General features: G+C 39.0%; 1 protein-coding gene across 1 annotated transcript in view; it reads left to right on the top strand.

The window, feature by feature from the left end:
- ADAM9 (ADAM metallopeptidase domain 9) overlaps positions 1–14786 on the top strand; it is a 99273-nt gene that overhangs the window by 7657 nt on the left and 76830 nt on the right. The window contains exons 2-3 of the mRNA XM_036750369.1: positions 8607–8704; positions 11861–11925. Coding sequence (XP_036606264.1) covers positions 8607–8704; positions 11861–11925 — 163 coding nt within the window. The remainder of the gene's footprint in view (positions 1–8606; positions 8705–11860; positions 11926–14786) is intronic.

Below are 14786 nucleotides of genomic sequence, written 5' to 3'. Positions count from 1 at the left end.
TCTTTCAAGTGGCTTATGATATTGGAAAGATTAGATGCTTACACAAATAACACTTTTGTTGTTGTTCACTTGTGTCCAACTTTTTGTGACCCCATTTGAAGTTTTCTTGGCAGAGATACTGGGGCGGTTTGCCATTTCCTTCTTCAGCTCATTTTACAGATGAGGAACTGAGGCAAACAGGGTTAAGTGACTTGCCCAGGGTCACAGAGCCAGATTTGAACTCAGGAAGATGAGTCTTTCTGACTCAGCCCAGCACTCCATCCACAGCACCACCTAGCTATGGCAGAAAGTGATGTGTGTTAGATATCATATGAATGGTACAAATGAAGTGTTTAGGAATTAGAGGAAGAACGGATCACTGTAGATTTGAGAGGAAACCTTGAGGGAATATACTGAATTTTGTATCTGTTCAGTAGTCCTTCGTCCTTCTCAGACCCGGAGTCTTGTAGCAACAGATACTCAAGACTTCGTTCTCTTCATCCAGAACTGAGGTATATCCAGAGAAGAGGGTATTTGTTTCTAATCGCTCTCGACCCTCTCCCAGCCCTGCTCCAGCGCCATTCACCCGTTACCTAGTCCATTCCGTTGTGCCATTTTAAACTCTTCAGCTAGAGCTTTATCTGTGTCACATCTGTTAATCGGGTGTTTCCCATGGCTCCGTCCTGGTCCATCTTCTCTTTTTTCTGTATACTCTTTTGTTGTTTTCATCAGCTTTCATAGCTTCAAGGACCGTCTCTGTGCAGATGCTTCTCAGATCTCTTTATCCACTCCTACTCTCTCTCTGAAGCCACAGTCCTGTATTACTAGCTTATAGTTGGGCATTTGGACCTGGATGTCCCATAGGTGTCTCAAACTCAGCACATAGAAAACAGAGCTCATTATCTTTTCCCCAAATCTGCCCATTTTTCTAACAGGCTCCATCATCCTTCCAGTCATCTAGGCTTATAACCTTGGCGTCATTCTTGACTTCTCTCTTTCTTACTCATCTCACATATCCAATTAGTTGCCAGATCCTATTCTTATCATTACAACATCTTATGAGTACATCCTGTTCTCTCCTTTTATACACTACCCTAGTTCATACCCTCATCACTTCTTGCCTAGACTATTGCATTAGCTTTCTTATTGGTCTAAGTGCCTTCTCACTGCAAACCATCCTCCACACAGCTGCCAGTGATTTTCATTTATTTAATTTTTTCAGTTAATAAGCATTTTTTTTTCTTCCTGCCTCCGCCTCCTAAATTGGGGCAGAGTGAAATAAAGATAGCATTGGAAGGTCAGAATGGTATAATAATATAATAATAGCTGCCAACATTTACATAGCACCTACTATGTGCCAGGTTCTGTACTCCTTGAGAAAGTAATAAAAGCAAATCTCAGAGTAGGAAAAGTTGCTATGAGTGATATTGGTAGAGCGGAGAGTCTGTAAGCTGCATCAGAGATAGAGTAATATACATCGTGGCCCTGTGTGTTGAGAGACAAGAGAGAATGTACACAACCATCCCTGGAGAGATTGTGGCCAGTGATGCAGTATCTTCCAGTAAGAGCCAAATTTCTGTTAATATAAGAAATTGGAAAGAATGTAGAAAGAGGAGCTTGTTACTAATGATCTCTTAATTGCCAGATCTTATGACTTTTTCTCAATCTTCATCCTTCTTGACCTCTCTGCAGCATTTGACACTGATGACCTACCTGTCTTCCCTGTTACTCTCTCCTCTGTGTTTTGGTGATGCTCCTCTCTCTAGGTTCTTTCCTACCTTGTCTAACTGCTACTTCTCATACTCCTTTGCTTTATCTATTGCACATAATTCCTATTTTGGAGAGGTTTAAGAGGTCTTGAGGATTGGAGAAAATGCCCAGTGCATCTTGTTGGTCACTTTGACCGGGAGCCCATATATTCAATTGTCTTTCTCTCTCTCTAACATCTCTTATATACTTCCCTTTCTCTCTTTTGATTTAGCCACCAGCCTAGTTTATAGTCTCTCATCATCTCTGAGGAAGTGTGGTTGAGTAGAGAGGTTCAAATGCTTCCTCTTCTGCTACTGCATTTATGACCCTGGAATATGTTTAACCTCTCTGGCCCTTAGTTTTCTTACCTTTAAAATGAGGAAGCTAGACTCGGTGGCCTCTGAGGTCTGCTCCATCTCTGGATCGGCTATCCTGTTCGGATGCTTTGACGTCTTTCTGGGACTGTTGAAATAGCTTTGTTCTCCCTTTTTCCAAGTCTCTCTAATCCATTCTCCACATAGTTGCAAACATGATGTTCCTAAAGCACAGATCTATCTTTCTTGTTACCAAAAAAACTCTGGCCTTGCCAGTCATACTGCTAGATGTTTTTTAAAAAATAATACAAGTTCTGCGTGTTACTTTGAAAATGATCCTGTTTATCTTTTCATTCTCACTGGTTTTCTTTTCTCATTGGTGCATTTTAAAAACTGTTACAATGACCCCTCCTCTTTTTTTTTTTTTAGTGTCATTATTGCTAACCTTCCCTCCCCCAAATAAGAACTGAGAGAAAGGAGAGCAAGGAGAAAAAAATAACCCTTGTGAGGAATAAGCATAATTAAAGCAGAGACAGATCCATACTAGAGGCCATATCTAAAAATAGACACATCTATACTTTGTATCCATCATCTTTTTCAAGATATGAATGACATGCTTTACTGTAAGTCCTCTGGAGACATAGTTGGGTCAGTGCTTTGATCAGAATTCTTCCTTCAGGGTTGTTTTTCTTTGTATTGCTGTCTTTGTATGAAATGTTCTTCTGGTTCTGCTCACTTTGCTCTGCAGTAGTTCATGCTATCCAGAATTCTGTGAAATTATCTCTGATGATTTCTTACAGTGCAATAATATTCCCTTACATTTATATACCACAATTTGTTTAGCCATTTCCCAGTTGTCTAAGACACAATCTGGGACCATCTCTAGTTGCCATGATCTATATCTTGTCACTGAACCCAGATGGCCCTGGAGGATAGAGTGAGGTTGGTGACTTTGCACCACCCTCCCTCACTTAAATCCAATTCACTTGCAAATCATGACATCACCTTCCTGATGTCATGGTCCTCTTGCAGAACACAGGACAGACAGCAATCTGTGAGCAGTAGTAGCTGCTCCACTGGGGACCCAACTGGCCAGTTCTAGTTGAGCAACACAGCTCCCTCCCTCCCTCTTTCCTTCCTTCCCTCTTTCCCTCCCTCTTTCTTTTCTTCCCTCATTCCCTCCCTCCTTTCCCTCTGTCCACATAGGGAATCATACCGTTACCTGCCCAAAGGAATATAAATTTTGATCTTTGAAACCTCAAAAGATATCTTGGTGTTTACAGATAAACATAAACTTCTTTTTTTAGGACTGGGTCTTAAGCCCAAGTCACTCTGGCTCTCCTTGATTGGCGAACAATAGGTCCCAGCCCAAGCCTTACTTGGTCTGGTTATTGTTTGTTTGTTTGTTACTGTTTATTGTGTGATAGCTCAGAGTGAGTGTAAATAGCAGTTGTTACTATTGTGGCCAGAAATCCTGAAAGTCTTCCCCTCCCTGGTTGATTTTTGTTGTTTTTTGAGTGGGTTAAAGAGGCCTTTCTTTGCCTCATTTCTTACCTAGCCTTAATCATTGAATGGACGTTGCCTCAGTCAAACTGAGACCTGGGAAAGACCTTGGCTTAAAAAGGCCAAGCTCCCCCACTGCATCCTGGGCCATCTGCAGTCATCCTGATTTGTATCTAGCTACTGGACCCAGATGCCTCAGGAGGAGAGAGTGAGGCTGGTGATGTTACAGAGCCATTCATTAGAATTTTAGCCTTCTGGGCTTTGTTCTATAAAATTTTGACTCAGTCAAAAGGCCGCTCCCCGAGGACCTAGAAGGCTACGTGTGGCCTCGAGGCCTAAGTTCTCCACCTCTGGTTTAGAGCAACCCAGCTCTTGAAGGAGAAAACTTGCTGGAGAGATCAGGATGGAAAATGGTTTTCGCTCCCCAGATATTGAGTCTCCTGATCCAGCCAAGTTCTCAGGAGGAGGAGCTGAGGACTTTAGCCCACCTCTTCCTTAATGTCAACCAATCAGGATTGAGTTTCACTTGTCAGGGGAATTCCCTTTCTGAAGGGATTAAGGCATTTCAGGGTTTCCCTTGGTGTCTTTGGTTTCTGAGAGAAACCCCTGACCATCAATTTATTAATTACAGACAAGCCTAATTAATAAATTGATTATTAATTACCCAGAAACCATCTCCCAGGTTTATCATTCATCACAATATATTTATACAACCTATGCCAAGTGAGCTTAGTACAATATTTGGAATTTACAAGCACCAGCAGAAGCACCAACTGCTAATAATGTTCATACTAAATAAAATTTAACTGATTGTTAAACTGTGCAACTCTTGGTGCCAATCTGCTTATAAAGGAAATGTTTTGGAAACAATTTTCTCATAAATAGTGGGCATACAGGTGTAATTATTAGGTGTTCAACAATAATCCTCCATTCATTAAATAAGGTCTGACTATATGGATTTATTTAGGAGTAAAACAGAGTAAAAAGTATATAGTATAGGAAAGGCTTGAGTAACTTTGAGCACTAAGAAGCATAACAACTCTAGCAAGTATGGTTTGGATGTGGACCCAACCCTGAAATATCCCTATGTGCCCTTTCTCCTTGGGTTAGGGATAGTCTTTTTACCCTACCCGGACCATAGTATTACCAGAAGACTAGTGGTCATTGCCACTTGGCTGTAATTCAAATTCTCCCTTAGGGTCCTAGAGGAAATATAGATGTGGGGGGGTGGGGTGGGGCACGGGTGGGAGTGGTCACCTGGGCAAAATTGCTTTTCTGCTCTCTAATTCCCATCAGGTTCTCAGAGCTTTCCTGTTGGACAAAGCCAATTTTCTGCTACTAAACAGTGACCACCCCCCTCCCTTTTATTTAAGCACATAGCCACTTTTGGCAGTGTGCTCATAAAGAGTTTCTTTCAGTAACAAAGTTCCCTTAAGCCAGTGGTCTGCTCTGAGACTCAAATGAGTTTCTCCCTCTTAAACTATAGATAGTAATAAAGCTATATAAACTTTATCTAGCTAGCTCTAATGAGATTTTGCTATGTCTAATCAGTTCTCAAAGAAGTCAGACCTCTTTTCAGAGCAAAGCAGATCCAAAGCTTGTCTTTCTCCTTCCTTTTTTTCCCTCTCAAAGTAGAGAGAGCAGCAGAGGGAAACCCAGGGACTTCTGAGAGTTTCCTTTCTCTTAGACCATTGATGGTACTACAGTGCAGTTAGTCCAGCTAACACACCCCAGCAGGATTCAGCTTTCTCACAGTGAGCCAGTCAGGTCTAAGCAAAGTGATACCTCTCTTCCAATCTGCATGGCTTCCAGCAAAACAGCTGCAAAGCTTTCCTGTCAGCTCTGCTCCTTACAGCTTCTAAATTCTGCCTTCTCTAAGCTCTTCTTGTGGCCTCCTCTTCCTTCTGTCCCCAACTCCTTCTATGCTTGAATTTTCCATCTTCTTCTCCCTTTACTACTACTTTTCTGCTTACTTCTTCCTATAGTTTTTTCTTGGGCTTCTACTGCCTTCTTTCAGTGCTCTCCTCACAAGCAGTAATTCATCTGTAGCTTATGATGTGTAACTCAGCAGTGCTGACTTTTTGTCAAGTGTAGCTCAATAGTCCTTAAAAATACCCATAATCTGCAAGTATGTGCTGGATTTACAGTTTCTCAGTTGAACCTTTAAAACTATGGAAAGTCACATGAAAATGAGCTGATGGACTGGAAACCATAGTTACCTCAGTTATTTCTTTGCCGTCAGATGAGTCTTCTCAGTGCATTCATCAAGATAGTTCTTTATCTGATCCTTAGACCAATCTGTGTCTTTGCATGTTTTATTTGAGAGGCTGTATCTTCTCAAGTTGATTTTCAGTTGTTTTTTTTTTAAACAAAAATTCTTTTTCTGCAACCAAAATGTCAACATACCTTTCACAGTACCTTTCACAGGCATTAAGAAAATTTCATTGCAAATTTTAGATGTCTGTTGATTACCCACTAAGCATGGGTCGGATTTTAGTTGGAGCTTGAAGAAAGCTAGGGAAACCAGGAGGTAGAGATGAGGAGGGAGAGCATTCCAGGAATGGGGGACAACCAGTGAAAATGCCTAGGCAAGAGATGGAGTGTTTTGTTTGTGAAACAATGAGGAGACCAGCGTCATGGGATGAAAGATTATGTTTTGGTGTTTAAGGTGTAAGAAGACTGGAAAGATGATGCTGAGAGGGTACAGGTTATGAAGGGATTTGAAAACCAAACAGAGGATTTTATATTTAATCCTAGTGATGATAGATAGCGAATCACTGGAATTTATTGAGTGGAGGGTGGGAGAGTGGCCACATGATCAGATCTAGGCTTAAGGAAGATCACTCTGACAGCTTTGGGGAGGGTAGACTTATAGTGTGGAGAGACTTGTGGCAGGTACAGCCAGTAGACTCTGGCAGTAGTCCAGGGAAGAGGTGATGAGGACCTGTATCAGTGGATCATTACTCCCAGATCCTCTATTAAATGAGAGCCGATAAGGCACCCATCTCATTTCCCTCTTGACTTCACCATGTTCCTTGGAACCTCATCATCCTGTAAGATCACAACAGCCCTGAAACTCATACCTTATCATATTCCCTCCCCTGTGGCCCTTTCTGTCCTCTGGAGCAGATAGATGCTGAATAGTGGGTACTGGAGAGCTCTCAGCTCCTCCATTTAAGGAGGCAGCCATTTCTTTGTTTCTTCCCATTAGATTATGAGCTTCTTCAGGGTCAGGTTGCTCTTTTGCCCTTTTTTGTATCCTAGCACTTCACAGTGCCTGGCACGTAGTAGGCATTTAATAAATGTTTATTGATTGTCAGCAGCATTGGCAGTCTCAGGATAAAAGGGGTCAAATGTGAGAGAGCTTATGAAAATAAAATTGATAGGTCTTGGCAATGGATTGGCTGGATATGGGGAGGAGGGCAAGAGAGTGAAGAGTTGAGGATGACACCTAGATTGTGAGCCTGGGAGAATAGTAGTATTCTTGGCAGTAATAGGGAAGGAAGAGAGGATGGTTTGGGGGTAGGGGAAGACAGTGAATTCAGTTTTGAAAATGATAATTTAAAGATATTTACGTGACATCCAATGTGAAACGTCCAATAGGTACCAGAGATGCAATACTAGAAGTCTGGAGAGATAGATTAGTATTTAGATAAGATATTAGGTAAATCTGAGAGTCATTCAACATAGAGGTTATAATTGAATTGGGAGCTGATGAAATTACCAAGTGAAATAGTACAGAGGGAGAAGAGAAGAGGGCCCAGGGTAGAGTGCCGTGTTGGACACCCACTTTTAACTGGTGTGACCTGGATGAAGGAGACTTGAGTGATCAGATGGGTAGGAGAACCAGGAGAGAGCAATGTCATCAAAACCTAGAGAGAAGACAGTATGAAGGAGAACAGGGTGATCCCAGTGTGAATCCTATGGTCTATCCTTTGTATATCTTATTTATACATAGTTGTTTGCACATCATCTTTCCAATTAATCTGTGAGCTCCTTGAGGGCTGGGACTGCCTTCATCTTTCTTTTTTTGTATACGTCACAGCTTTGAAATAAAGAGAATAAATTGTAGCCGAGTAAGAGTTAACAAAGATAAGAAAATAAAGGTAATATTAGTTGACCTCTACTAAGTGCTAGACCAGGAAAGTTCTTTTTAACTACTAGCGGGCAGATCTTTAGTGTGACCTCAGAGCTTTTGCCAGTAAAAACTGACTGCTTCATTAAGTCAAATGAGGGGAAGGACAAAGAAAGCAAATAAACTGTGAACAATGGAGACATTTACATTGCTACGTCCAGCTTGTTAGTCATCATAAATTGCACTGTGCTGGCCCCTCTGGGACAATTTGGAGCAGAATCCACCCTGAGGGAGGGACTTGTGTGTGGGAGTGGGGAGGTGGGGGTAGGGACTGTGTCCTGAGCTAAAACTCAGATTCATCTGAATGGCAGGATAGAATGCAAGAAAGGGGGCTTTGAGTGCCTGGGAAGACCTGTCCTTCACTCTTCAGGGAACTTGGGAAACCAGGAATTGATTCCATGACACCAAGAATGGGTTGGGGAACCTTCAGTACATATTTTCAAGTATTTGTGATAATTAGTACTCTTTCTAGAGGAAAGAGATAAATGAAAAAACTTTCATTTCTCTTATTACCTATCCACTACAAAATTCTGCTGCTTTTCTGTATTTATTTCAATAAATTTTTACTATATGCCTTCTATTGCAAGGCACGTAGGATACAAAGATAAAAAACCATATAGTCTCTTGTTCTCAAGGAACTCTCAGTCCATTATGGAAGATATGATGTATTTACAAGTAAATGTGATAGTAGACAGGGTGTGAGAAGGGTGAAAGAAATATCCACACAAAATATTATGAAGATTTAAGTAATTAAATCAGCATTTAAGTTCTTACTTATCTCTTCTTAGAGATACTTTACTATATGTGTATGTCTGAGAGGTTTTTTTTAGAAATTTGTACTTTGAGCTTTTGATATTTTTCATAGGTACCAAATGTTGTTTTTCCTTTCTCATCGATTGTAATGTGATTGCTTTTTCTTTTGATAGGTTTTCAGCAGACCTCACATCTGTCTTCCTATGAAATTATAACACCTTGGAGATTAGTTAGAGAAAGAAGAGAGGCCCCTAGGCCCTATTCAGCACAGGTAGGTTGCCTTTTAAAATAATTTTAGTTAACCTCAGTTTTTAAAAAATTTTTCATACTTTTTATCATTACATCACAATCATTTCTTGGGCTAAAAAGCAATGACCTCCCTCTCCATACTTAACTTTCCCTTGGTGATAGTTCTTATCCTTGTCTATTTTAAAAATCTATTTATTCTTTTTGCATTTTCTACCTTTTGAATCAGTTAAGTTAGAGTTTTAGTATTTTTCTTACATTTATCTTTTTAATTTGGTGTTGGTTTTGGTCTTTGCTTGAACAAGTCAATGATCTTAACTGTCCAGGCAAATGATTCTAAAAGGAATCAGTCAGCAAGCCTTTATTTAGCACTGATTGTGTGCTAGGTTATGTTTTAAGCTATGCGTATACAGGTTCAAAAGTGAAACTGACCTCACAGAACTTAAATTCTAACATAGGATACAACCTATAGTATATACATTTAAGTATGTATATGTATATATCTATGTGTAGGATATGCTAAATGAATATAAAGTGGCTGTAGGAGGAAGGGAAACAGAAGCTGGAGGGATCAGGAAAGGCTTCGCGTAGGACATGACACTTGAGCTGAATTTTGATTCTAAGAGTTGGAATTGAGGAGAGAGTACATTCCAGATCTGTGGGACACACAGTGAAAGGGCATGGAGACAGTACATGTGCTGGGGCAGAGGGATTCATGTCAGAACATAATATGTAAGAAGACTGGAAAGGTAGTAAGGGGCCAGATTGTGAAGGACTTAAAATTCCAAACAGAATAATTTCTGTTCGATCCTAGAGGTATTAGGGAGCCACTGGATTTTGTCAAGTAATAAGGTAACATGCTCAGACCTGTATACTTTAGGTAAATCACTTTGGAAGCTTTGTGGTGGAGGGATTGGAGGAATTTCTTGTCTGCTATAGTTTAATATTTTTGTGTGTGTGGTGTTTTTCGGTACTTGCCTGATCCATCCAGCACCTTCCCCACTCTTGAAGAAAGTATTTATGATATCTTTATCTTAGCCTTTTTGTGTATTCTACAAATCTTTAGTCATTTTAAATTCTTAATCCTGTGCAATATTTTCAGTATTTGGGGATGGGGTAGAAGGGGGGAATCTTAGTTGATAATTGAGTAGGAGAGTGACACAGTTACACTTGTCCTTCTTGCTTCTACTAAAGCCCCCTTTTCCACCCATATGATTATGCTCAGATCTGCAGGGTAATTTAGTTTTTATTATTCTTTGTATCATTGGAATATCATATTCCATTCTGTATATAACATTAACATATCCATGCAATTTTCTTGTGATCATGTTTTAATTCTGCTAAGTACTATAATACATCTTAGGTTTTTTATTTGGTCCTTGCTTTTAAGGAGTCCAGTCATTAATTGTGTTCTCTCTCTTTGGCTTTTTTCCCCTCAGTTATTTTTGACAGTAGATAACTTATATTTTCTTCTATTTTTTTCTAATCTTTTGACATTGTTATAACATTGCTTGTTGTCTCATGAAATCATAGAGTTCAGATCGCTCCATTCTGTATTTCAGGGAGTGTGTTACTTGGGTAATGTTTTTTATACCTTCTGTTCTAAGTTGTTTAGTTTTTCAGTTTTTTCCCTTGAGCCTTTATTTCATTTCTAATTTCACTTTTCACCTCTTGTTTCATTTCTTCCACACCCGCCCAGGCTCTGCTTGTGGTTCTTGGGGGGTTGTTTTCTTCTAGATTTTACCTCTTGCACTTTTCTTAATCCAACAGACACCATTCTGGTCTTATTCCTCCATCATAGTCCTCCTTGCTCTGGCTCTTAACTCAGAGCTGGCCCTGTCTCTTACTATAGCTATCAGTTCTCCGAAGGGTGTGTGTCCAGGCTCTATGTAATGACATTTAGTTTCTGATTGGGATGTCGCTTCAAGTCCCTGATTACTGGACCTTGTAGTAGCTTATAATAGCCCCCTGAGCACTAGATGGAAGGTTTAAGGTTTGTTTGTAAAAACTTGTGCTGGCTTTCCTGGCCTGCCTCCTCTCCCCAACTTTGACAGTAGGATCATTTACCAGTGTTTGTGATGGTTTTCCTGGTGTGTCTCTTCCTGGCTTTTGGCTGGTTTACCTGTGATCACATTGGCTTTTGTGGCATAAGCTCCCGCCTTGCCTCCATTGGTTTATGCATTTACCTATTCTTTGTCCGGCTTCTCTAATGAAATCTCTACTCTGGGCTTCTGGTTATCTTCATGAGCTATTCTAGACTGAATGAAAGATCTTCTGATTCTGGTCTTTTTGGAGGTAATTTTCTGTTATTTCTGAGCAGTATTCTGTAACATACTTTTGGTAGCCATCCTTATTAATTGATTTAATTTAGAAGGTCTTACAAAACTCTTTATAGAATTTCTCTCCATCTTCTGCAGTAGATTTGGCTCATAAACTGCAGTTATCTTCATGGTGGTCTTTTCACTTATGCTTTTTTCGAGTAATACAATTCAGTAAATCAAGTGTCATTAAGTGTGTTTAATAAATGTTTTTTAATTGCATGATAACTGTGATCCTCAACACTCCCTGCCCTCTTCTTGCTGTTCTGCCACCATCTTTTCAGACACAGAAAGGGCTGCACAGGACTAAAGATTATTTTATATTTTTTCCCATAAGTTTTTGTGGCCAGCTAAATGGTGTTAAGTCCCTTTGTCCTTATTTAGACTGGTCCTCTGAAGTTGATTGTCCATCATAAGGACTACATTCAAATACTTTTAGTAAGGTGGCATCTACCAGACGTGGTACTCCATTGATTTAACCTTTAAGAACCCAGGGTTTTCCACATATCACAGTTAAGCATTGGAATAGACTTCTTGTGGCCGATGTTCATTGTGGCTTGGTAAATGGTAGAAAATCCAGCCTGGATTCCTACACCTGAAATTCAGGTATTCTCACTGAAAATCCCATGTTCTTTCTACTATACTAAACTACTTCCTGTTAAAGATGATTAGAATACATCCATAAAGTTCTGAATGCAAATGCTCTGTTTATATGCTATAGATACATTTGGTGATGATATCAGAAGCAAAGTACAAGCTGTATTGATCATTATTCTAATTTGGGATGTAATTTTTGTATTTTATTTACATAAATAATCACTTCAGAAGCAATTGTGACTTATTATTTCTTTTTTTCCTTTTAGGACCAAGTGTCTTATGTCATTCAGGCTGAAGGAAGGAAACATGTTGTTCACCTGGAAAGAAATAAGTAAGAGACATTATCTAGTGCTTTTTGGTAGTACTTTTTGAGGGGTTAGATTTTCTTTCTAATTAGGTTTTGCTTTAATTAATTGGAAAACAAATAGAAATAGCAAGAATGCTTCAACCCTTAAGAAGTTATGAGGGAAAAGATAAACTAGTCATCATTCTTTTTTTTGAAAGTTGAATGAGAAAATGGGTTTCAATTACAGGAAGAGAATTTTAGATACAAGGAAAAACTTTCAGACAGGCTGATCCTGGGTAATACTGTGAAGGAAGTTAAGTTATTTTCACTGCCCTTCTAGCTTTCCTTTCTTGGATTCTTTGCTTTTCTTTGGCACCTCTTCTTCAATCTAATCCCCAGCGTTTTTATGGTGTTTCCCTGATTTGTCAGAGCTTCTCTGACAAGAAGAAGCACCCCACAAGGTTCTTCCCTGAGTAGTAGTGTATTCATGTTCCAAAAGTCACTCTTCCAGTTAAAATTCCTGTTCCATTAGTGAGCATATCTCAGGAAAAAAAGTGTAAATAACTAGTTTACATTAAGATATTAACATAACTGGTAGAGATTAATTTGACATTTTAGAGTTTAGCAAGATTATAATCCATATCAAACTCTAGTGCCTCTTGTTATAAATTATTTTACAGACTTAAAAAATGTGGTATCTTGCAGGACTACAATCACCTGAAAAGCAATAGTGACTTCCTTCCTTCCTTCCTTCCTTATTTTCAGACATAATCTTCCTTTCAACTCTCTCTTCCCCTAATTTAGAAAGCAATAAAAAGAACCCCCTGTTGCAAACATTTATATTTAAATAAAGCAGGTTTTAAAAAAAGTCTCCATCTGTACTCTGAGTCTGCCACCTCCCTAGCAGGAGGTGGGTAGCATGTTTTTCATCCTGTGTTCTTTTAGAATTGTGTTGAACAGAGTTCTGAGTCTTTCAAAGTTTGTTTGTCTTTACAATGCTGTATAAATTGCTCTTCCTGATTCTGCTCATGTTCCTCTGCATCAGTTCATACAGGTTTTCTCAAGTTTCTCTGAAGCCATCATTTCTTACAGCACAATAATGCTCCAATCACATTTATATACCATAACTTATTTAGCCATTTCCTAATTGGACTTTCCCTTAGTTTCAAATTCTTTGAGTTGCTTTGTGAGTAACGCAAAAAGATCTGCTATAAATATTTTTGTATGTATGGGTCTTTTTTCCTCTTTCTTTGACCTCTTTGGGCTATAGAAAGGATATGCATAGTTTAATAGATTTTTAGACGTAATTCTGTATTACTTTCTGGAAGGGCTGAGCTAATTCACCACTCTACCAACAGTGCATTAAAGTACTTGTTTTTACACTGTCCCTCCAGCATTTCTCATTTTCTTTTTCTTTTTTTTTTTTTTTGAGCTTGGTCAATCTGATGGGTATGAAGTGGCACCTCAGAGTTGTCCCTGACTATTTGCCAATTTATTCTTATAAATTTGAACCAGTTCCCTCTCTATCTTAGAAATGAGCCCTCTGTCAGAGGAACTTGTTGCAAAGATTTTTTCCAAGTTATCTGCTTCTAATTTTAGCAACATTGGTTTTATTTGTGCAAAACCTTTTTAGTTTTATATAATCAGAATTGTCCATATTACCCTCTGTGATCCCTCTCTGTCTCTTATTTGGTCATGACCTCTACCCTTATCCATAGATCTGACAAAGTAATTTCTTCTTTGTTCTTCTAATTTGTTTATGATGTCACCCTTTATGGCTAAATCATATACTTAATCAAAACTTATCTAGTTATGTAGTGTGAGATGTTGACCCATACCGAGGTCTCTCAGGAGACCTTTAATTTTAGATGGTACTTAAATGTTTAGCTCACATTTTTTTAAATCACTTTCCTCACAACAGAGAAGCAGTATGTCATGTCATGAATAGAGTGCTGGACTTGGATTCAGCCCTGAAAGGAGTCCTGGCTTCAGAACCCGTTGCTGAAGCTAGATATGTGAACATGGGGAGGTCACTTGACTTTTCTGACTCTTAGGCTATTTAAGATTGGGGCTCTGCAAACTTTGTGGTTGGACCTCTGCCTGTTTTTGTAAGGGCTTTCAAGCTAAGAATGTTTTTGCATTTGTAAAGTAAGTTTTATTGTATCTAAAGGGATTGGATTTGACACACCCATGGGGCATAATTTGCCTGCTTCTTGGTTAGAGATATTAATATATTTTCTCACAACAATTTATACTTTCTTCCTGACTCCAAATACAATGGATTTTCCATTGTCTTAATTTGCCTCTTGTTCATAAAATATACGCTGGTGGGAGAATTATTTACGTCTTAAGATGTTGTTGAATCTCCAGTTAGTAGGATTTCAAGTAGTGTGGTTATACCGTTGGAGAATCTTTCTAAACCTCCTTGCTCTACCTCATGTGAACTGGTCAGAACATTTAGCATACTTAAATAATATAATTATTTTTTTTACCCATCTTTGCCTCTAATTTTTTTTATAATATTTTTTTATTTTTTTTTTGGAAAGGGGAAGACTGGGCAATTGGGGTTAAGTGACTTGCCCAAGGTCACACAGCTAGTAAGTGTGTCAAGTGTCTGAGGTTGCATTTGAACTCAGGTCTTCCTGACTCCAGAGCCAGTGCTCTACTCACTGCGCCACCTAGCTGCCCCTTTCCCTCTAATTTTTAAGTACAGTGTTAGTTGCATAAATGAAATCAACATTCTATTAACTTACCTAGTCTTATTTTTAGGGAGTAAGCAATGGCAATTTCCTGGACTAATGTAAGGTCAGTTAGGCTTAAGCATGTTTTACTTTAAATAGCTACTCAATCTATTTCATTGTAGATCATTTAAGATGTGTTAGATATACTCTTACCTACAGTGTGCC

This window comes from Trichosurus vulpecula, chromosome 3 (assembly GCF_011100635.1).
Source record: "Trichosurus vulpecula isolate mTriVul1 chromosome 3, mTriVul1.pri, whole genome shotgun sequence".
Classification (NCBI taxonomy): domain Eukaryota; kingdom Metazoa; phylum Chordata; class Mammalia; order Diprotodontia; family Phalangeridae; genus Trichosurus; species Trichosurus vulpecula.
This window is presented reverse-complemented; position numbering and strand designations above follow the sequence as displayed.